General features: G+C 35.8%; 2 protein-coding genes and 1 long non-coding RNA gene across 4 annotated transcripts; 1 reads left to right on the forward strand and 2 right to left on the reverse strand.

The window, feature by feature from the left end:
* Positions 1–448: 448 nt before the first annotated feature.
* On the reverse strand, positions 449–15,353 carry LOC101741645 (tubulin polymerization-promoting protein homolog). 2 transcript variants are annotated; one of them, XM_012694950.4, is made up of 5 exons: positions 14,391–14,527; positions 12,188–12,276; positions 3,421–3,575; positions 2,285–2,566; positions 449–1,611 (listed from the first exon to the last, which is right to left on the reverse strand). In XM_012694950.4, exons 3-5 carry the CDS (start codon positions 3,562–3,564, stop codon positions 1,420–1,422), a joined length of 618 nt encoding a protein of 205 aa, XP_012550404.1. In that variant the 5' UTR covers positions 3,565–3,575; positions 12,188–12,276; positions 14,391–14,527; the 3' UTR covers positions 449–1,419. The 2 variants fall into 2 exon arrangements, with proteins under 2 accessions (XP_012550404.1, XP_062527163.1); XM_062671179.1 differs by lacking the exon at positions 12,188–12,276 and having other exon boundaries at positions 14,391–15,353.
* LOC110386140 (uncharacterized) lies at positions 14,625–17,797 on the forward strand. Its single transcript, XR_002431373.3, has 2 exons — positions 14,625–14,764; positions 16,946–17,797. It is a non-coding gene; the product is annotated as an uncharacterized LOC110386140 (long non-coding RNA).
* Positions 17,526–22,755, reverse strand: LOC101741504 (glycerol-3-phosphate phosphatase). Its single transcript, XM_004931449.5, has 5 exons — positions 22,432–22,755; positions 21,855–22,015; positions 20,920–21,057; positions 19,997–20,340; positions 17,526–19,687 (listed from the first exon to the last, which is right to left on the reverse strand). Exons 1-5 carry the CDS (start codon positions 22,646–22,648, stop codon positions 19,516–19,518), a joined length of 1,032 nt encoding a protein of 343 aa, XP_004931506.1. The 5' UTR covers positions 22,649–22,755; the 3' UTR covers positions 17,526–19,515.
* Positions 22,756–22,886: the final 131 nt, after the last annotated feature.

Here is a 22,886-nt window from a genome sequence, read left to right on the forward strand (position 1 = left end):
TTACGAAGCAATCAAAGGACAATAAAATGATAATTGACAATCGCTTGAGGATAGCAAGAATATCCGAAAAGTAATATTTGCGTTATGTCACGAATCTAAAATAATAAAAAAATTAAGACGCTGTAGTTCGCCATCGTTTTTAGAAGCTCTTAGAATTATATCGACGCTTGAAAGGCAAACGTGACTAAGTGACAATGCGTGAACTTTACAGTAGACTAATTTAAACTTGAAATACCTGAAAACAAAATTTATTTTAACTAATCCAGCTGTAGTAGAATCTAGCTAGTAGCTGTAGGATTGAAATGCTTTTAATAGACCTAGAAATATATATTTTTTGCGCATCGAATATGGTTATTGCCTATCATTTATGTACAAAGTAGTTATTGTCGCTTAGTCACTTTTGCCTTTCAAGCGTCGATATGTTGGTGTAATTGAAAACAAGCTAATGTAAATTGAAATGTCTTTATTACAATAAAATAATTTAGAGTTATTATTATTATTATTGTATCATTAAAATTATATATTCCCATTTCGTACAGTGACCGTTCTTGTAATATGAAATTTGACGGTTGTAGGAACGTCTGAATTCTCGAATACATTTAATTCAAATAATGTTACACAATATCAAAAATAAAAGTAACAAAATTCAACAACCTTAAAATTAGATATATGAAAAAAAGTAAGCATTATCTTTCAATTTATAATCATCACAATAGCTGTTTTCATTTTGTACTGGCTTAATTTTAGATCTAGAACATAATGTATGATTATTTAGATCAGCTACAAGCAGTGTAGGTATATAAGGCGACTGAGTAAGAGCTTTAATAAAAGACTAGACAAATTTATTTGTATGTATTATACATGAATATTAATATATATTATAGAAAAGCGGGATATGCCCAATAATAAAATGTTTCTTGTCCAAATAACGGGACATTAAAATGCAAGTTAAAATCTAATAGATAACACGTAATGTACTTTATATTATAGTGTATAGGAGGTACTTGTTCAAAAGTTACGTACGTACAATAACGAAGACGAATTATTATTTATATTATTTTTAATATTGCCGTGATATCATTTTAATTTGGACGCAGTTTAGCAAAAAGAATTTCACTATTCAAAATGGAAACTTTTTCATCGTAAGCACTTTTAAAAATTGATGACGTTCGTACTATTCATTAAAGTCTTTTTATAACGAGCCGATGAAGCTCCTATAACTCATTTTAAATAAAACCATAATTTTGTTAGGCGTTCACTGAAGTGTGCATAAGCCGTTCATGATTGGTTGATCGAGATGTAATCTCATTATTGAATTCTATTAATGAATCATGGCTTTACATGTCTTGAGTAACGTCTTTATGCTAAACTACGTTCAATGTAACACCAATATAGTTGCGCAAAATTTTTTATTTGGATTTAGTGAGATTTATTGTAAGTATCTTTATGTTGGTATCCAGTGACGTAGCCGGACCCGTCGACTAAGTCTTTCCTGCCGGCGATTCCCTTCCCTTTTCCAGTTTCATCGAAGCGCTGCCTGTGCGAGCCAGTATATTTGCTTGTGTCTGTCAATCGATCTACGGCCGCTGCGGCTGCCGGTGATTTTGTAACCTGTAATATTTAAAGGCCTTGTTAGCACAAAGGTAATATTCCGTGAAATGTCAATCAAAGCTTTTTGGAACGAAGTTCCTTATGGGACGATGCGGAGGGGTACCCTAACGGCGAAAAAACGTCCGTAACCTAAGATTTTTATTAGTAATGCACACAGTGTACGACTTAGCTTTGTAATAAGGTACAAAAAATAACATTTTTTTATCATTCATTAACCACGATCTCAGAGCGTTCGTTTGCGCAATGCACTAACTCTTATGCAAACAACCGTGAATGAAGTGTACCACAATAAGTTCGCACGTTGCCGAATGTCCGTGGGTTGTTGCGAAACCTCGAGTTTTATTTTCTTTATACCTCGAATAAAACTTAAAATTAATATTATTATAATAAGGAACTTTGTTCCTATCCGGTGTCTCACGATACCACAAATCTTTTTTCTTTTAAATTTAGTAATGCTGTTCGCTTTCTGAAATCATTCCGATTGTTCTAAAACACATCGCCGAATAATAGCCACAAGTTTTTATTCAACATAAAAGTATTATCGTATTATTTTTTCATAAAACAAGATACGCATTAGAATCAAAACTTGATTTTCAACTATCGTATTTCTTTATTGAATGCCGTCATTATTCACTACGTAATATTTTATTTTGTTTTAAATCTAAATTCTTACGTGTGATGTAATTCCCGGTTGGCCGCAAGTTGTCAACTTCTTCTTAATTTCGTCAAGTTCCACTTTTTTGTTCTTCGCGAGATCATCTAGAAACTTCTGGTAGTCGTCGATGCCGAGTTTTACCGATTTGAGTTTTTTGAAGTGAATGGCCGTGTCCGTTGTTGTTATTTTCTTTCCATCAATGACTTTGGCTTGCTTCATCCATTTGTCGCTTTGCGAGAGCGTGATGGCTTTTCCATCGGACTTGGGATCTCCAAATTTGGAAAACGCCTTGAAGGCTTCCTGAAGTAAACGAGAATATAAATATTTCAAGTGAAGTGATAAAATGTTTCAGTACATGCAGCTAAATTCACCTAGATACGTTTTAATTTAAATACATTCTTTACTGGTGGTAGGACCTCTTGTGAGTCCGCGCGGGTAGGTACCACCGCCCTGCCTATTTCTGCCGTGAAGCAGGGATGCGTTTTGGTTTGAAGGGTGGGGCAGCCGTTGTAACTATACTGAGATCTTAGAACTTATATCTCAAAGGTGGGTGGCGCATTTACGTTGTAGATGTCCATGAGCTCCAGTAACCACTTAAGACCAGGTGGGCTGTGAGATCGTCCACCCATCTTAGCAATAAAAAAAAAAACCAACATAGACGTTGTCACGAGACGGCCTCGTTTTGATGGTGTGTGCCCCGGTAGACGCTTAACACTACGCGGTTCATGACCCACATATAGAAATTAAAAAATAAGGACCTATAATTAAAACTTCTTTTACGGCTTAACTGGTTTTTTTACTATTATTATATTATTGTATTGTATTATGATAAATATATAGAAATAGACGGTAGTTCGCAAAATATTCAAATGTCAATGAATCATACTTTAGTCTTTCGTGACGACGAAAACTGTATAGGTACTAACTATTCGAAACTTGGAAAGTAATAATAATACATATAATGACAGTAAAACAAACAGATTAAACCGTAAAAGTAGTTTAAATGGGATCTACAATTCACGAAAATCGAAGAAAACACTATGTAATTGATACCTGTTTTCAATATAACAATGAACAATATAACTTATAAATAGAACAAGTAAATTGAGGTCACACATTTTAAATTCGAAGCCAATTTATTAATGCTTAAATACCTTGAAAGATAAGGCGTTATCCTCGCTTTTACTGGACGTTCCATTGGATGCTCCCGGCGCGTTCCCGTTCTCAAGCTTGACGTCCTTGACTTCCTGTGTCACTTGCTCCACAGCGGCATCCGTATTCTGTGCTTCAGTAGACATTTTTCTTTATACTGAAAATTAAATTTAGAATATATGTTTAAAAATCGCGAGTATCATAATTTTTAATTTTAAATGTTTAGTAAGTTATATTATAAAGAAACAAATTTATTTTTGTTTTTTGTTTCACAAATCTACCTACAGAATATTTACGATTATGATGAAATCAAGGGTTGAAAATTTATAATAATAATAAATAATAAATATTTACTAACTGTCACGCCACGTTAACTGGTCCCGTGATAAGTTCGTAAAGAACTTGTGTTACAGGTACCAGATAACGGAAATAAATATAAGATTTTTATTATACACATACACATATTTAATATACATCCATAACCCTGGAAAATACATTTATATTTATCATACAAATATCTTCCCTTGGCGGGATTCGAACCCGCGACCCCCTTGTGTAGTGACCATGTCACCACTACACGAGACGGCCGTTTTATATAGGTAATTCTTTTAATAGAATCGGTTTCTTTGCTTCATAACGTATACTTCTTGTATCCTAATTCGTGTAATAGGTAACTAGTACCAAATTGATACTAAATAGATTGAGCTAGTTAATTGAAGACGAGCGAAAGCGAAATTTATAGTATTTGTTTTTATTAGTGTCCACCTACTGTTCCGAACTCAACCTCACTAATACCAAAAATTTCGATTCAAATTATATGTCTATTACATTTTCTGTTTTTTCATTGTTGTTTTTCTTGTAAAGCATAGAAACTAATTTATTTCCTTCTTTTTTTGATAATTAGTATTATCTAAGCTCTTCGTCAATGATTTCCAAATAAAAAGAAGAAAATCTGTTGACAGTCAAAAGAAATAAGAACTGTTTTGTCTTTGTCTATTGGTACGATTTTGATGAACTAATTAACAAATTATCGTTAATACCACCGCATATGCAATAAGGTCAGACAAAAAATTCACCGAGTGTAAACAAATTACAAATGTTAAATTAACTTTGTGAGCGAAGCACGTATTGGGGGACGACTGTGGTGATGTCATAGAAAAATACAAAACGGATAACATCATAACAGATATGTGTGCAATAGTTATATGTATAGTAGTTGTACCTAACGGCTCACGTTTTAGTGTTAAAAGCGGCAATTACATCACCGACCTTGCTGATTCGTTTTGCCGCAAACACGTTACGAACATCAGCTGAGATTACCAACTCGTACCATGCACTGTTGTTTTGTGTAAGAGAACGAATTTTGCGATAAGAACAAAATGCTTAGTTACAATTTAATACCCACAAGGCTCTTTTATTTAAAATGGAACTAAAGTCTTAGTTAACATTCCCTTACTTTAGTTGACTTCCCTTTAAGGATTAAATGACACAATGTCATGTACGGAACAAAATTGAGCTCACACTCTGTTGGTAATTTTCTTCGGTTTTCATGAGTCTTAGAGACCTAAGTAAAATTAATTTTGCGGAATAATTATTGTCATTTTAAATATTATTTCCGAAGTTTTGAATACTTTACAGTTTTCGTGGTCACGGACAACTTACCATCATGTGCGGCTGGTAAAATTATAATATAAGACCCTGTCTGTGTCTTGATGATAATTACTGTGTAGAAGTTTCTTAATAATTTTGAAAACCTTACAATTTTGCTGCGAAGCAGTCATCCGTTTCGGTTTGAAAGATTGTATATCCGTTGTACAGTACAATTGAGACTATGACCTCATGTCTCAAGGCGGGTGGCAGCGTTCTCAGTTTCTTAGATCTCAGTTTAGTTACAACGGCTGCCCCACCCTTCAAACCGAAACGCGTTACAGCTTCACGGCAGAAATAGGCAGGGTGGTGGTTCCTACCCGTGCGAACTCACAAGAGGTCCTACCACCAGTAATTACGCAAATTATAATTTTGCGGGTTTGATTTTTATCACACGATGCTATTCCTTCATCGTGGAAGTCAATCGTGAACAATTGTTAAGTACGTATTTCATTACAAAAATTTGTACCCGCCTGCGGGATTCCAACTCCGGTGCATCGCTACATACGAATGCACCAGACGTCTTATCCTTAAACAAGGCTCTTTTTTCTGATATTTCTTTGTTTATCTGATTAAAGACGAAATGGACTTTAGATTTATGGATTTTAACCAAAAGCATAGAAATTAATCTCAGAACCAAAATAGTGTATAGAGTAACTATACTAAGACCTTAGAACTTATATCTCAAGGTGGGTGGCGCATTTACGCCCTAGATGTCTATGGGCTCCACTAACCACTTAACACCAGGTGGGCTGTGAGCTCGTCCATCCATCTAAGCAATAAAAAAACCTACGTAGATACATTTATGGCATAGGTATCATAATTATTACATTATTACAGTGGTATTTTTCAGAAAAACGAACATTGATTAAACTTGTAGATTTACCTGCACTGGCGGGTGCATGCTAAGAATTCAAATGTTCTAATTTTAATACGTTCGTATTGACTAAATCGTTAATTTAATTTATTTGTGAATGCAGTTATGTAAAAAAAAAAATTGTCTCGTCCCACACGCTTAGACTATGACAATAGACAATAAAAACTTTAACAAGGAAACGACTTGAGTTGCATTTGGGAATGTTATTTATCTAACCTTGAGGACTGGCGTAATAATTAAGTCAATATAAAACTAAAAAGCAAATTCATTTACCAATTGACCTGACACCCATGCGGGGGCTTTGAGTTAGAGAACGATATTACACCTCCGCTAATTGTGCTAGTGGGCAGTGGGTGTTTTAATGTAAGCAACGTCTTTTTATTTTAGTTTAAACTATTTGACCCAATGATCAGAGAATCAACGTCTCAATTTGTTCTAGAATAAATTCATCTATGAATTACGTTTAGCATAAACTTCCATCAGTTATTATCGATTCGTATAGTTTATTTTGCAGCTATATTATAAATTAGCAGCTAAATTACTGCTACGATATTGTACAGGTAGCCAAAAATAATCATAATCACTACCATCTTTAAGACCAGTCACACGCGGTGAATTTTTGATAAGGTAGGCCGCGTACTCGTTTTTCATTAGAAAATGACTATTGAAAAGAATCTCCAATAATTGAATACATATTAGTCTTTGTTATGTATAAATAAATATTACGGTTTTACATAACAATAAAACCGATATTATGTGCCGAGAAGGAAAACATACAGCATTGTATTATGAAGAAGCAGTGTGTACTTATCTTAGATTCCTTGTCTATGTCCAACCATAGACCGTCAATTTAGTTCCATCTTTAGCCGCTAGGTGCTGCCAGCAAGTATAAAGGGAGCGCAGCCATCTTTGATCTTCATAGTCTTCACCAGGAAGAACTTCCTGCAATGCTGTATGTTTTCCTTCTCGGCACATAATATCGGTTTTATTGTTATGTAAAACCGTAATATTGATGTGCCTTTGGAAAACATACAGCATTGTATTATGAAGACGTGTTTGTTATCTGCTGGTGAAATTATTAAGCACAACGCTATGATGAAATAGGTAAAGCCATAATAAAATTATGAAGCGCAATGATAATGTTCATAATTTATATAATTATTAAATCGAAAAAACAGTTGTTAACTTCCACGTTAATTCAATAATTAAAAAATATTTATAAGTTTGTAATAAACATTTTATCTTGTATATACAAGAAAATGTATAAATTGTATAAATGATGTATATACATCATGTAGAAGTAAATGTGTTGAAAAAAGAATCGTGAGGATCTTTACGAAGCTCTATTATTCGGCAATAATTATTGTAAACGTTTGGATGATTTGCAATTGCCTCTAGAAAGTATTTTGTCCATTGGTTCATTATCAATCCATCTCAGAGGCTACTGCTGATCTACCACTTCTTAGAGATGCGTTGATGCCATTACCTCGTAAGGTTGAACGAAGACCAGTTTCCAATAATAATTACAGTACGGGATGCCGCTTTTGTGACAACACACATAGTTAGAAAAAAGTCCTTACGAATCTTACCGGGCATGTCTTTAGTTTCATGTTTAGAAAGCACTTATGCAGATTATTGACGAAAATGGATTTCAATTTTAGACCCAAATACTGGTATCAGAAAGATGTTTTTCTCTGTTATCAAAGAAACTGTCTTTAGAAATGTTGAGCAAAGTAAGGTCATTAACTCTGCGTCCCGTAGCCAGCAACATGGTTGTTGGTGTCCTTCAAGCTACATTGAGGCGTGATGTGGTGGCTGGGTTTGAAGAAAACCAGTTTAGAACTATTCTCGGATCTCATGTGAATGGGACTACACTTAGTAAAATTGTAATAAGTAGTTGAATTTTGTTTAGCTATTCCGATGGCTTTTTTAAAATAGCAATTTTTATTAGAGAGCTTGAGAATGTTTGCTGTCCTACATGTATTTCGCCCACAGAAAGTCGACAGCGCTGCTTTATGATGCAGAAGGATTGTTTTATAGGCAAAATTTTCTTTTTGGAAAAGAAGAAAGAATTTGGCAACATCTGCAGACTTAGGATCAATTTTAAAACTGTAGCACCATATGCACCATCTTCTAGTTGCTGGTAAGTATGCTGACAAAGTGGATTGACACCAGCTAATTTTCAACAAATCTTCTCCTGTTTAGACCAGTCATTATTTGTACAACCTCCCCCCCCCCCCCTTTCTAAGCTTTCAGGGTTAATGTTTAACCTGTGGAGGAGGCAGGTTTTGGATTTCGTGCGAGTTATCTAGCGTTCGGGATCTGAGGGCTTGGAAACCCAAATGCTTTCGCTCAGTCTGGGAACACTACCAGGTAGGTTCCCCAGAACACTGTTGAAGTGAGTCGGTACTTTGGGGAGAAGGTTGAGAGGAGGAATTCTCCATGCTAGTTGCATCCTCTACGGTCTGCTGAAGGTATCCAATCTTGGTCGGCGAATGGGTTTATATCCGGATGACCCCACTTTCGAAAAACTTTTGTGGTCACTTGTGGTAAAAAGTGCCATTTCGCAGGTTGATTTCCTCGTGATAGCCTATCGGCTATGATGTATCTCCCCGAGAGATAAGCTGACAGTTATCTTGAACTTATCGCTTAGGTTTAAAAATCGAAAGGTCAACGTTAGTGAAATACTTTCAGATTCATTTTGATTGTCACTACCATTGCAAATAGCTCTTTTGTGGGTGAGCCGTTTCTGTTGTTGAGCTGACCATAGACAGGACGTTAATATTTTGTCTAATTGTAACCCCTACCCATGTCCGAAGCTTCCGTTGCCAGGAAATGGTTGGTTTTGGGTCTCGGCAATGTTTGACATGTGGCTCCGCGTCAGCACTGCATTTGTAACCCCTACACATGTTCGAAGCTTCCGTTGCCAGGAAATGGTTGGTTTTGTGTATCGGCAATGTCTAACATGTGGCTTCGCGTCAGCACTGCATTTAATTGTTAACACATGCAGGATGGCCTGTTTTTTACCCCTTTTCTTGAAACTTCGCAAGAAAATTTGCAAGTTAGCATAGATTGATGTAATTCCGTCAGAGTTTGAGCTAGGATGTTGTTGAGTGGCCACTTCGTTTCTCGCAATTTTCCATCGAATCCCTAGACATGTCATCACTTGAACCAGTGTACTAATTGATTTTTTGTAAGGCTGACTTGGCAGCCCAAATAATCCAAGAGCTTTACAGCTTATGTGGCCTGAAGACTCAACTTGGACTTCTTTTGATGGACCTGGTGGGATTTACGTAGGTGGGATAACACTCAACATCCCTTTGCACGTAATGTTTCCGCGACCGAGCATGCTATGCAAGCAATAAAGGTGTATTTGTCTTCATGGACCAAGAAAAAGTCGCGTAGGTAGGTTAACATTTGACTTCCCTATGTACGTAAGGTCTTCGCGACCGAGCATGCTATGGGAGCAAAAACGTTTATTTGTCTTGGTGAAACAAGATCATGTCGTGTAAGTAAGCTAGCACTTCGATTTTGCACGCAATGCCTCCGCGACCGCGCATGCTGTGGAAGCAAAAAGGTGTATTTGTCTTCAAGGACCAAGAGAAAGTCGCGTAGGTACGTTAACATTTGACTTCCCTATGTACGCAAGGTCTCCGCGACCGAGCATGCTATGGGAACAAAAACGTTTATTTGTCTTAGTGAAACAAGATTAAGTCGTGTAGGTAAGCTAGCACTCGACTTTGCACGCAATATCTCCGCGACCGAGCGACCGAGCGACCGAGCACCCTATATAATGGAAATTGACATGCCAGCCCAGATAATCCAAAACCTTCACAGCTTCTGCAGCCTGAAGTTTCAACTTGGATTTGTTTTGGTCGACCAAAAGGAAGTCGTCTAGGTAGACTAGCACTCGAGTTCCTTTTGCACGCAAGGTCTCTGCGACCCAGCATGTTATGGAAGCAAAAAAGGTTAATCCAAAAGCTTCACAGCTTCTGCAGCCTGAAGTTTCAACTTGGATTTGTCTTGGTCGACCAAAAAGGAAGTCGTCTAGTAGACACTAGCACTCGAGTTCCCTTTGCACGCAAGGTCTCTGCGACCCGCATGTTATAGAAGCAAAAAGGTGTGGCTCTGAAGCCAGACCGAAGGGTAGGCATGTCATTTCATACTAACTCATAAGAAGGTACCGATTCCTTCCTGGAGGTACTGATACTGGTACCTTGGTACTGATCCTCAAGAAGTATCGACGAAATTTTGCGACTGATACTAGAAAAATATTCCTGAGAAATGTTCAATTTTATCATCCAGTCCCCTGGGTGAAGAAAGTTTGGTACCTAGGTGTCCGAAAACAGTTAGGTGTTTTATCTTTACGACCTTGTTCAACTCTCGAAGATCCAAAATTGGACGCATTGATCCGTCGCTTTTCTTCCGCAGAAAAAGGTTTTTTTTACGGTATTTGGTAACCATACATGGTTTACAAATTATTACAATTTTGGTGGCACTCAGTGCCTCCCGTCGGTGTCTTCAATTGCCCCCCCTCTGGATTGTGCCAGATGTTACAGACTATGATTGTTTATAATGTTTGGCTTACCTTTTGTACGAGATCGTGACAAATAGGATTGTAGCCCTCCGAGGGACTGAATAGATTTCAATTTACTATTATCAAACAAAAATTCCTCAATGAGTGGTGCGTTGGCAACAGGATACTTTGTTAGAGACCACGGAAATTAAACTTTGACGTGTTATTTCTATACATACGGCCCTTTTTTCCGTATACAATTTAAAACGCTTTTTACGGGTAACTTGTACGACGGAGACGATTTGTCAAAGTTTTCAGTAATTATGTTACAAAGATTATTAGTTTAAATCTGTTGTGTTTTTGTCAAAAATTCCGTATTGACGAGATCAATTTGTTTACAACATTTTTCGTTACATTCAATTGTTACACACAGTTGATGCATTATTAGATTTACAACGTCACTGACCTGGTGGGATAACGAGCCGATTCGAAGATCGACCGTTACCTTTGAATCCCGTCGTTTCTTACGCAGAGACTCCTTTTGTTCTTTTTCGCTTGACGAGCTGTTCGAACGCGAGGCGTCTCCATCGCGTCTCGCCTGGACATCTTCCCTCTCGGAAATTATGGAGCTTGACTCAACATCACCTCCAACAGATGACGCGTGATTCATGGCGTCCGATGATAGGATTGGTAAATAATACTCGTAATGATTGCAAAATAACACTCATAGAAACACAAAATAAATATTTTTTGCAATTAATAAGAAGTCGAATAAATATTTGTGGACTTGCGACTTCACAGTACGAAAGTACACAACGCTATGAAGATCAAAGATGGCTGCGCTCCCTTTATACTTGCTGGCAGCACCTAGCGGCTAAAGATGGAACTAAATTGACGGTCTATGGTTGGACATAGACAAGGAATCTAAGATAAGTACACACTGCTTCTTCATAATACAATGCTGTATGTTTTCCAAAGGCACATCAATTGACCGATACGCTATCATCAAAGAGTCAATCGCTGTTATATTTCAAAAAAGTCGCACTGCGTACAACTCATTCAAACCTAGATGTTTTGTATTTAACCAAGGACAAACATCGAACAATAGTTCCAAGAATTATAATTTGTAATTTTCATAATAGTTAGAACCTTTGACTGGTTTGATTAGTAGATAATAATAATAATGTAAATATTCGTGAATATAGTTTATTTTAGACCAATAGAGATGGGTGAGGTCAAATGAACAACTGAACACAGAAAAGAAGTAACAGTTTTTGCATCGAAACCCCAACACGACATTCCAGTAGTGAAAAACCAACAACAAAATGTCTTCTATGGAATAACAAATACTCTACTTTAGGAAATTTAAATTAGTTTGTCTTATGATGACTGGTACACATAACACAGCGAATCCTAATTTGGAGCCGGATGACCGTGCGTGATTGGTTCCCATTTATTTATTTAAGATTTTAATTTCATTATTTTAGACAAAGGTAATAACTTTTAGAACCGCTTAGATATAGAAGCTTCGAAACGAAGTTTTCGACCTCATATTTTAAAATGTGCGTGGGCTTCGGTAACCATTGAACTTGAGGTTATAAACAACCCGCTGAGTTTCTTGCCGGATCTTCTCAGTGGGTCGCGATTCCGATCTTGTGGTAGATTCTGCGAAATACTACTGCTAGGGCTAGTGTTAGTAAATTATCTCAGATTGAGCCCGTCAACTCACCTAGTTGTCTGCGCGTAGCTGGAATATATCCCTTAGAATACCAGAAAATAGGGAGGGAAAAAATGAAGTAGTTAAGGAATTCTGCATATCTAGAACAATAAAAAACGACACTTGGCCCGGTTCTGTGTGCATTCAAAGCGATGTGAAAGCCATTGATAATTTAAATGGGTTTCAGCTGGTTCGTTGCTAGCAACAGCTTTCCGACCTACTTGTCCCGCGGGCCACAACCTATTTAAAATTCCGGCCGTCGCGTTTCATTTGCTTACGTTTTTCGTTACGGTGAATAAAATAAGCCTTACGATGATTACTAGAAGTAATGCAACTGCAAAATATCAATGTGCGATATGAACGTCTGATGTTTAATGATAAATAATAACAGTTTAATATCTAATCTTATCGTGACCAAGGCTTCCAAATTCAAGAAAGGTGAACAAAAAAATACATGTATACCTTGACAGTGAATTTTGATATTATTCTAATTTAATTTAAGTAAACCGCTTAAAATTTTAAAATCTCTGAATCGCTTGTAGAATGGATTTTATTGCATTACGTGTATTGTGAAATGAGTTTAAATACTTAAAGTAGGTACATAATATGTGTTTCAACGCTAAGCTATAAGTTCGATACATTTTATAGATTGTCATAACATTATTACCACAAACCATCGACATTTTTTTCAACTAAAATACAATGCTAATAAACGTGCATCTGTTAAATAACAAAGTACACATTTAGCACTGTAAGTTCTGGTAATACTCACGATCAAAAATGGTAGGTACATAGAATAAATCGTATTCAGGGAAGTAAGTCAAATTTAAGCACAGGGACGTGCCTAATTGGTGGATACAGTCATCATTTTAAATTTTATGACGAAGACAATGGGCACGGAAGAACCAAGTAAGGATATCTACATCGTTATGTGATAAGCTTATTAATATTTTTATCACATTAATAAAAACACATGATTCATATTACAAATATACACAAAAAAGGTTAAAATAATTATCAACATAATTTAAACAGGAATGTAAATAATAACATACCAATTCAATCGCTACATCAAAGAAAAGGAAAGTAAGGTCTGCTAATGATAAATGAACTTCACTTTAAGACAAGTTTAAAAGAATGTAAAAAGAAGTGAGACACCTAATGCGTATAATAAACATGGCTATAAATCTATAAATGGAGGGAAATCTTGACAGTGGAAAATGCCGTGTGAAAAACTGGATGTTTTAAAGTGAACGACCCTTCGAATGGTTATGTTGAAGTAAGGTTTGATTGATATTTTCATTATAATAAAATGGTCAATTATTATTATTTTCATTTGAAAACGTGAAACATGTTTCTTTTGTTTTGCGTTGCAATAAAGTGTATCAATTTGACCTTTAAAGTGAGAACTTTTAGATAAAATAAAGACGACATATTATTATTGCATCGGAGAATTGTTTATTTTATAGATTCATTCACACCATTACTACATATTTTTATTCTGCAAACCAAATTTATAGTGAAACTAATTTTGTTGATAACTATATTTACTTACAATAAACGCTGTACAGTATTTAGACTAGAGTTTTAAATTAACATGAGATATTTTGTTTTTATTTTTTAGTTCAGCTTTATTGGACGCTAAAATATAAATAAAGACCTTCAAATAGTTTATTTTTTGTTTTATCGCATTTTTCCATTACGAAAATCGAATACCTAAACGATAACAACTACTTATAGCGTCATAGAAAGGTTGCACATTAAATTGTAATCTAACGTGGCTTATCAACTTTAATGAAAACATCATTGGAGGTACATAAGCTAGCGTATAAATAGATTACAACACTTACATCGTACCAACATCGACCTGAATTAAAGACTGCTTATTTTTATCATGCCATGAGATCACGTTAGAAAAGGGGAGCGCCATAACGGAGGGCCGTCGCCGGCAATATTCACCCCGACCGAATTTCCTTTGTTTTGGCAAACGTAATAAGACTAGAAATATTACTCTTGCATTCAAAAGGAAACCGATCTGAAAATACTCAGGCTTTTTGTTTAGGATTTTCATGAATTTTCACTAGCCGTTAATGAATAAAAGAAAAAAAAACACACGAAATGAAAATTATTCCATTTGTAATCTTCCTGAATCCAGTGAAGGTCAAAACAAACTATTTTTAAAAACGATAAATATAAAAAATAAACATAGACTCACAGTGTTTAATGTATTTGTGTGATGATATCATATATTATGCAAGCGAGTCGGTAGCGGACAGGCGTTTAAGCGACGCACTTTTCGTTGCTGCACTAATACTGCCTGCTGTCGCCTTGCCTTGCTGCTTGATACTGGCGCGGCGAAATGAGCTCCAATGTTTGACAACACCCGTGAGATGCGCGAATCGTACCTAGAATAGCAAGCGCTACTATAAAACGCATGCGTTTTTATCGCTCTGTGAACGAACTTAAAACAGTTTGAGTTTATATTTTCAAATAGCGTGTTTTGTAGTGAGAGCGATGTAAAAAGTGAGAAAAATATAATACAAATGTTCAAATCTTTTCAAGATCCGTATGCAATGCGTATTATTTGTGGTAAGTAATTTTTTGTTTCAGGATAAAAATTGCATATTGGGATTTGGTGGCTTGGGATTTTACTGTCGTCAATTTTTCAAGATATTAGCTTATCTATTCTTAAAAACTACAATGCTCATAAACAAACCTTTTCGAAGACTGTAAGGTGATCTTTACAAAATGCTCGTCATGGTTTTAGTTTGTGAAATCACTAAGCTTTCAAGTTTTTAACGGTATTTTGTTGATTGCTCGATTTTTTTTACATAATGCTAGGTGTAATAATGTACGTAAAAAAAAAAAGACTGTTAATTTTGTTCATAGATTATTTTTAAAATGAATTTGTTTTGAAACTCATAGCAGACTAGATTAAAGTGAAATAAAAAATTATTACATGACGTAATAAACCGTGATTAATGACCATAATAGAATACTAATCTCAAACTTGTATTTCGTATTACGAACATTGTATTGAAAGAGCCTTGGTTACCAGCTATTACACATATATAATATAAATTATTAGAGGTTTTAAAGTATATTAAACTCAGAAGAATGGTCTATATATTCTTTACCACAAGTGATTTTTTTTTTATTCTAACATTCCCGTAAATGTTGCCCATCGCCAATATCATTGTTCTCTACTGAGCTCTACTGTTCATATAGCTAGCAGTCTGATTGTCGTATACAAATCCCATAATATTAGGGGTTAAAGTATGAAATTGCCGATTTGTACTGAAAAATTAAAATTCGTTTTTTTTTCTTCATTTACCTAACATATATATTTAATCAAAATATATATCATTATTATCTATACATGGCTGCCATCTAATAGAAAGGTCATTTATGCCTTTGCGATAGAATTCTGGTGATCTAGATTCTACAAACTGTGTGAAACCATTTTGTACTGCCTCCTGGGAAGAAAACTTTTTATCACGTAGAAAATCGTCCAAATCACGAAAAAAATGGTAGTCCGTTGGAGCAAGGTCTGACGAATATGGAGGGTGACAAATGGTTTCTAATTGCAGTTCCTGTAGAGTTAAAACTGCTGTTTGAGCTCTCGCGTTATCATTGAGAAATAATGGTGAAGATCGATTCATGAGTCGGGGCTGTTTCACTGCAAATTTTACTATCATTCTTCGGAGTTCGGCACAGTTGACATCTGCCGTTATTGCTCGTCCAGCTCGGAAAAAAATATATTGAATAAACTGAGATCACCAAAAAGTTCCCATTACCATTATATTGGTAAGCTTTAGGAGACTGCTGCGGCGTTTGACCTGGGGTCAGCCATTGCATTTTTCACTTACGGTTATCGTAAAGAATCCACTTTTCATCACATGTCACAATTCGATCCAATATTCCTTCGTTTCTGTATCGATTTAACAAGGTAACACAAGTTTCAACACGCATTTCTTTCTGCAGATTCACCCATTTTCATATTTTTTTATTTTATTGATTTGACGCAAATGAGTCAATATTGTTGGTAAGGTAACGTTTAACCATGCCGCTATTTCCTGGGTAATTCGGCTCGGATCGGCTTCCACCATCTCTTTCAATTCATTGATATTCACTTGTATGGGTGGTCTTCCACGTAATTCGTTTTTCAAATCGATTGCGATTGCGAGCTGTTTCTTCAGCGTTAGTTCCGCGTCGTAACTCGTATTCATCACTCGAATGTTCGAAGTATCCATCTTTCTAGTCTAAGCTGAATAAAAGAAACAACTGAAAGCCGAGAATCGAATGTTGCACATTTTTTAAAGAAGAACCTCAGGTACCATTTGAAAAAAGTTTCACTCATAAATCTCAAACCATGAAGGTTCTATGTCAATTCGAAGTAGGTACCTATTACAACAGAACGGCAATTTCATACTTTAACCCCTATTAGGTACGTTAAATGACTTTCAGAATCCATTATGCCAGGGGACGAATCTCATTTTATTTTTATATTTTATCACGTAGATGGATGGACGAGCTCACAGCCAACCTGGTGTTAAGTGGTTACCGGAGCCCATAGACATCTACAACGTAAATGCCGCCACCCACCTTGAGATATGAGTTCTAAGATCTCAGTATAGTAAAAACGGCTGCCCCACCCTTCAAACCGAACGCATTACAGCTTCACGGTAGAAATAGCCAGGGTGGCGGTACCTACCCGTGCAGACTCACCAGAGGTCCTACCATCAGTAAAAAATTTAAGTTATTTGGCAGGAAGTCGCGCGTTGTAAATACGTCGGATTGCGGAAACGAGCTACTTAAAGACTACCCTACACTTCTCGCTTAAACGACCGAACCTCGCTGAGAAACGAATTGAGACATGGGATGGCATCTGTGCTCAACACTACAACCAGACATGCTGTCCAGACAAGTATGCCTGAGTGATGGAGTCGTCGTCTTCTGCAAGATGATGCACGAGCCTATACACGATGTAGTAGCCACAATGATCGATAGTCCCTAAGAATTTTCCTATCTGAGCGACGTGGAACATCACAACGTGCAAGCCGTCACAAATATCCCAATACTAATAGGAACGCACGACTGCTTCACGGTAGAAATTTGCAAGATAGTCGTTACTACCCGTGCGGGCTTACAATTCAATCTACAACTAGCTAAACTAAGAGCAAATTGATAGATTTCATAGGTTTGATTCATATTACACGATGTTGTTCCTTCATTCGTCTTCTTTAGGCCACGTAAACTTCAACAAAACTACTAGAAATGCACCACGTCGTACTTAATACTCGCAGCTTTTAGTATCAAGTCAATGATTTCTAAATTAAGAAAAACTACGAAACCAATAGATTTTTATTGTGCAAATAAATTCGCATCAAGATAACAGTTGTATAGAACGATTCTTACATTGTAATCATATTACATTTTTATTGCGTAATAAGTTAAATAATGTAGTTTTAACAGTTTAACCATTAAACCACGAAATAATAACGAATTTGTACCTATATGCGTCTGAACCACGCGTTCGAAACCATAAATTACAATTTATTTCATTTCTTTATAATTCATCATATATATTAATAAAATACAATCAAAACATTAATAAAAAAACATTGGAAACCGACTTCAAGAGTAAAATACATCATTGAAACTTACTAAAATAAAAAAGCCTTGTGAAAGAGTTGTCAATTTAGAGAATAGTTGAATTTGTGTGGAGCACCCCAATGATTATATCTTTTAACATATTACATTGATTTTAACAGGCTCCCCTTTTGGATTTTTATATTAAAATAATCATGACAAGAAATACCAAACCGAGAGTTATCAACTAGAATCAATAGTCAAGGGAACACAAAAATATATCGAGACCCTTCTCTTGTAAAGTCGGATAAAGGTGAAACGTTTTCGAGGAAATAGGATCGAAACTAGTTTTATAAGATAAAGGTGGACATTTTGTAGAGAAAGAGCGCTGTAGAACGTCTCGCTTGGCGTGACGTTAGTAACAATATGCGTTATTTTTTTATATTAACTTCTATGACTAGAAGTTTCGAACTTAGGCATTCCTGAAGTCAATTCTAAAATTCATGTGATTTTGGATGACATTAGCATCCTGACTGTCGTAGATAACATAAAATTCCCTGATAGTTAAATAGTGGCACATGATCTTTTCATACGGAAGTGTAGGTTGCTGTATGAGGTTGCGCGACTACAACGTTAACCAGATGTCGCAACTGGGTATAACGAAACAGATTGCAATACGAGCCATAAAAAAGGTCTTTCTTTAATCGTAAGTTACGAGGTCACAGAGTCCCATATATCCCGCGCACCTAGATGAGGGAACCTCGCATGAGGTTCGGTCCCCCTTCCGAAAAATAAAAAGGCTCGTCAGTAAACGGATACACACACGTAAGCCAGTGTTTCTAGAGCTTATATTATGCAATATATAAACAAAATGCATATTGCGTGTTCCGCGACTCACAATTATTTCTATAATGTGATGGAAGGAATCGCGTGAATTTTCCCATTTCGATAAAGCGGCACGACACGAGAACCCTCTCATCGTGGCCGCCAGTAACCAGCCGATCCTGCGGACCAAATAGTAAACAGTCGACGTCGCCCAAAACACGTCATTTCGGATCCTCCCGATCCACTAACGGTGCTTTTAGGTACCCCAAGCACCGGTCATCGTTCTCGCCCGATCTTCTCAGTGGGTTGCGTTTCCGATCCGGTGGTAGATTCTGCAAAGCAAGGCTCTCGCTAGGGTTCGTGTTAGCAACATCGTCAGGTTTGAGCCCCGTGAGCTCACCTACTAGCCCAGCGACGCTGACATGGTCTCTCTAGACCAAGCTGATGGTCTTAGGAAGAAAAAAAAAGTGAATTTCACTGGTTATCCGATCACTAACTAAACTAATTTCCCGTTCTGCTACCATAATATATCTACCCAACGAATACCATCTAAAAATGTTATAACAAACACAATAAGTTAATAATAAATCTGGTGACTAGTAAATATTTTTTACGGGCCTTATGATTTACAGTAAAAGGACATGATCCATTTTCTGAGAAACTCCACAAACTATTTATATAATATTATAAGACCTGTGCCACTATCAAATTAAATCAACGATATGTTTCATGTATTACTCTTACAAGCATTCAGCAATATTAAATATTATGTTTCAAATGTTTACAACATTTGATTTGGTTAAATAGTATAAATATTTTTATAAGCAGTTCCTTGCATCTTTACTACTAAATCTAACTTTAATTGCTTTACAATTGACCTATTAACATGCTATTGTTTTGTCGAATTTATGTTCCCTAATATACTATGACGTTACAAGTGACTGCAAATCCCCAAGTTTCGGTAGAACAACATCTGGCAACGGCGGTTTCTTCTCGCTGCGTATCTTCTCCAGATCTTTAGCAGATGTTACACCAGACAACACGAGGAGTGTTTGAAAACCGCATCGGACACCTAGTTCTATGTCGGTATTGCATCTACAAAACAGACAATCCAATATATTGTTTTAGTGTTTCAACATTACTACAGACACTAAAATATTGTATTTAATTAAGTAGTTTTGTAATTTATAAGTTAATGAGTTAATGTAATTTATAAGTAGGAGGGGGCGTCCTAAAAAGACTTGGATAGACTGTGTGAAAGAGGATATGTGGGAGAAGGCTATGAGTGCAGAGATGACATATTATACGTATCAATAAAAAAAGAAGACATGCTGCACTGACCACTAATAGTAAAATAAGGGCAAGAGGAAGATTTGTATTTATGAACAGATATTTAATAATCACCTGTCTCCAATCATCAATGTCCTCTCTGGATTTAGTCCACAAGATTCAAGAAACTTCCGCACATATGCATGGGGTTTTCCAACTACTAATGCCCTTCGTTCTGAGCATGTTTCTACAGCCCTCACGAGGGTACCGGTTCCGGGTACAACAATAGATGCTGCTTTTGGGAACCTCTCGTCAGTATTTGTTGCCACAAACAAGCATTCTTCAGAAGCAAGGTAGGAAGCTGCTTTCATAAACTTCGGATAACTGACATGCTCGTCAAATCCAACAACAACAGCTCCAACTTCAGGATCTAAATCTGAAGGTTTCATGTTTTTGAAATCTGGTTGGACGTGATCTGGCTGTAAATTATATGAATAGTATAAGTGATTTTACAGTATTAGTGATAATGAGGTGGTCGAAAACGCAAACCACGCAAGTGTCATACTGGATATTTTAACATACTTATGTAATGTAAATTGGGACTTTATTACTCATATTATCATTTTTATGAACAAGCACTGGTGGTGAGAGCTGGTGTTAAGTGGTTACTGGAGCCCATAGACGTCTACAACGTAAATGCGCCACCCAACTATGTAACTATACTTGAGACCTTAGAACTTATATCTCAAGGTGGGTGGCGCATTTTACGTTGTAGATATCTATGGGCTCCAGTAACCACTTAACACCAGGTGGGCTGTGAGCTCGTCCACCCACCTAAGCAATAAAAAAAACCCATCTTGAAATATAAGTTCTAAGGTCTCAAGTATAGTTACAATGGCTACCCCACACTTCAAACCGAAACGCATTACTGCTTCACGGCAGAAATAGGCAGGGTGGTGGTACCTACCCGCGCGAACCTCAAGAGGTTCTACCACCAGATTTTGTTTAGTTTACTTTGTTGGTGAATCTATTTAAATAAATTTAATTAATCTACTCACACCAACACCAATATGCCTAATACCAACAGCTTTAAGTTCTTCTCCAATGCCATTGGACCCAAGAAGATACACCTTTTTGGTAAAGCCAATACCTTTTAGGTAATGTGCTACCAAATAAGCAGTGGAAAGGATTTCTTCCTGTAAGTGACAAGCTGAAGTTTAAAAACTCAAAGATTTTATGCACTCTAGATAAGTTCAAAATTATATTGATACCATAAAACTTCAAATTTATTGTACAACAGTAGTTCCCTCCTTCAAAACAAAACACATGATTGTTTAGCAGCAGAAAAAGCATTAAAGTAGACACAGTAGTAACCTATCTCTCACAATAAAGTAGTACCAGTAATTGCACTAATTTATTTATTTTGTAGGTTTGATTCTTACTTAATGACATTAATTCTTCATAACGTAAATTATTTGTGAAATGTGTTGCATAAACATTACCTTAGAAAATTTTAACACAAACAACAATCTTAGGCTACAATTAGAAACACATTTTTTATAAAAACCTACTTTGTGTACAAACACAACCTAGGTTTTTATAAAAAGTTTTTTACAAAAATACCAATGTATCAGTAAATTAGACGTATTAGCAAATTCTCCCTTAAAGTATAGGTTTAAATAAAAATGTAAACAACAATTATTTTCTTTGGATTTCATAAGTCATAAATATAATCAAAGCTACTATTCAGTTAAATTATTATTGTCATTTTATTATTTATAACTTTTCAAATTCACAATTTTCACAATTTTGTGGTCACAGAATGGTGTTATTTGTCAACATATGAATATTATGTAGTATAATGACAAGATTAAACATGTGTAAACAAGTAGTTTTAATTAACTGTAAAAACAGTTAAAATACAATACAAGATCTAAAAAACCAGTAGATTATTTTCAATACATTATAGAAACTAACAGATATGTAATTTTACCTCACTTGCTATAAAACCCAGTTGTTGTGCTTTTAGAGCAAAATCTCTACGAATTTTTGTAGAATTATTCGTCACATAAAAAATTTTCTTTCCTAATTTACGAAAATAATTCATGGTCTCAGCTGAACCCGGTATGACATTATTGTCTATCCACAATACACCTGTAAAAAAAATTGATATTATATGTGCCCAGCCCAAGCTGGGTAACATCTACTTCCACCGGCAATATTCACATAATGATATAGAGTCCGATATTCGCCAACCGTGGAATTATAATAACTAGAATCCAAATGTAATTGAAAAAGACTTGACATCCTTTGAAATTCAATGAAAACAATACTCATTATAAGTATGTTCCAAATCAACTTATTAAATCATACACCCCTAAATAAACATTGATTCATTTTTAAATTCAAATTTTCTCATAATTTCAACACAAAAACAATGTAATATTTTATATAATCATATCATCTGATCATCATCTGATCTTCCGATTGCAGTTTTCTTTTTCAAGTTCAGTGTTTTCGGGAGACAAACTTATAGCAATTTCAGCAAACATGAAAGAATATATTATTACCATCACAGTCCGTAAGAACAGTGTCGAAAGAATTAAGAAATTCTTGAACTTGGTCATTGCTTGCTTCCCGTAGATTCATAACAGCTGACTTAAACATTTTGGTAGTACTTATACTTCTACAGGGATAACTACTTAAAAATTGTCTTGGGATAGGTGTCAAGCGTGGCACAAACTTTCTTCCATTTATTAACCAAGTTAATAATTTGGTCAAGCCCATTGAAATCACACGGAACACGTTTTTGAATTTTCATTCCATTAAACCCAATATCCCGAAATTTTAATGACAAAAGCATAGATTATATATTTGAGAGACAAATAGTAAAATGTCAAATGAATTGTCATTAGCACCGGTAAAATGGGGCGATTGGGGACAAATTCCAGCTTTATGACCAATTTTATGGTAGTTGTTGATGTATATAATGCTATATCAAGATCAAAATGATTGAGTCTTGGGG

Source organism: Bombyx mori, chromosome 11 (genome assembly GCF_030269925.1).
Source record: "Bombyx mori chromosome 11, ASM3026992v2".
NCBI lineage: Eukaryota > Metazoa > Arthropoda > Insecta > Lepidoptera > Bombycidae > Bombyx > Bombyx mori.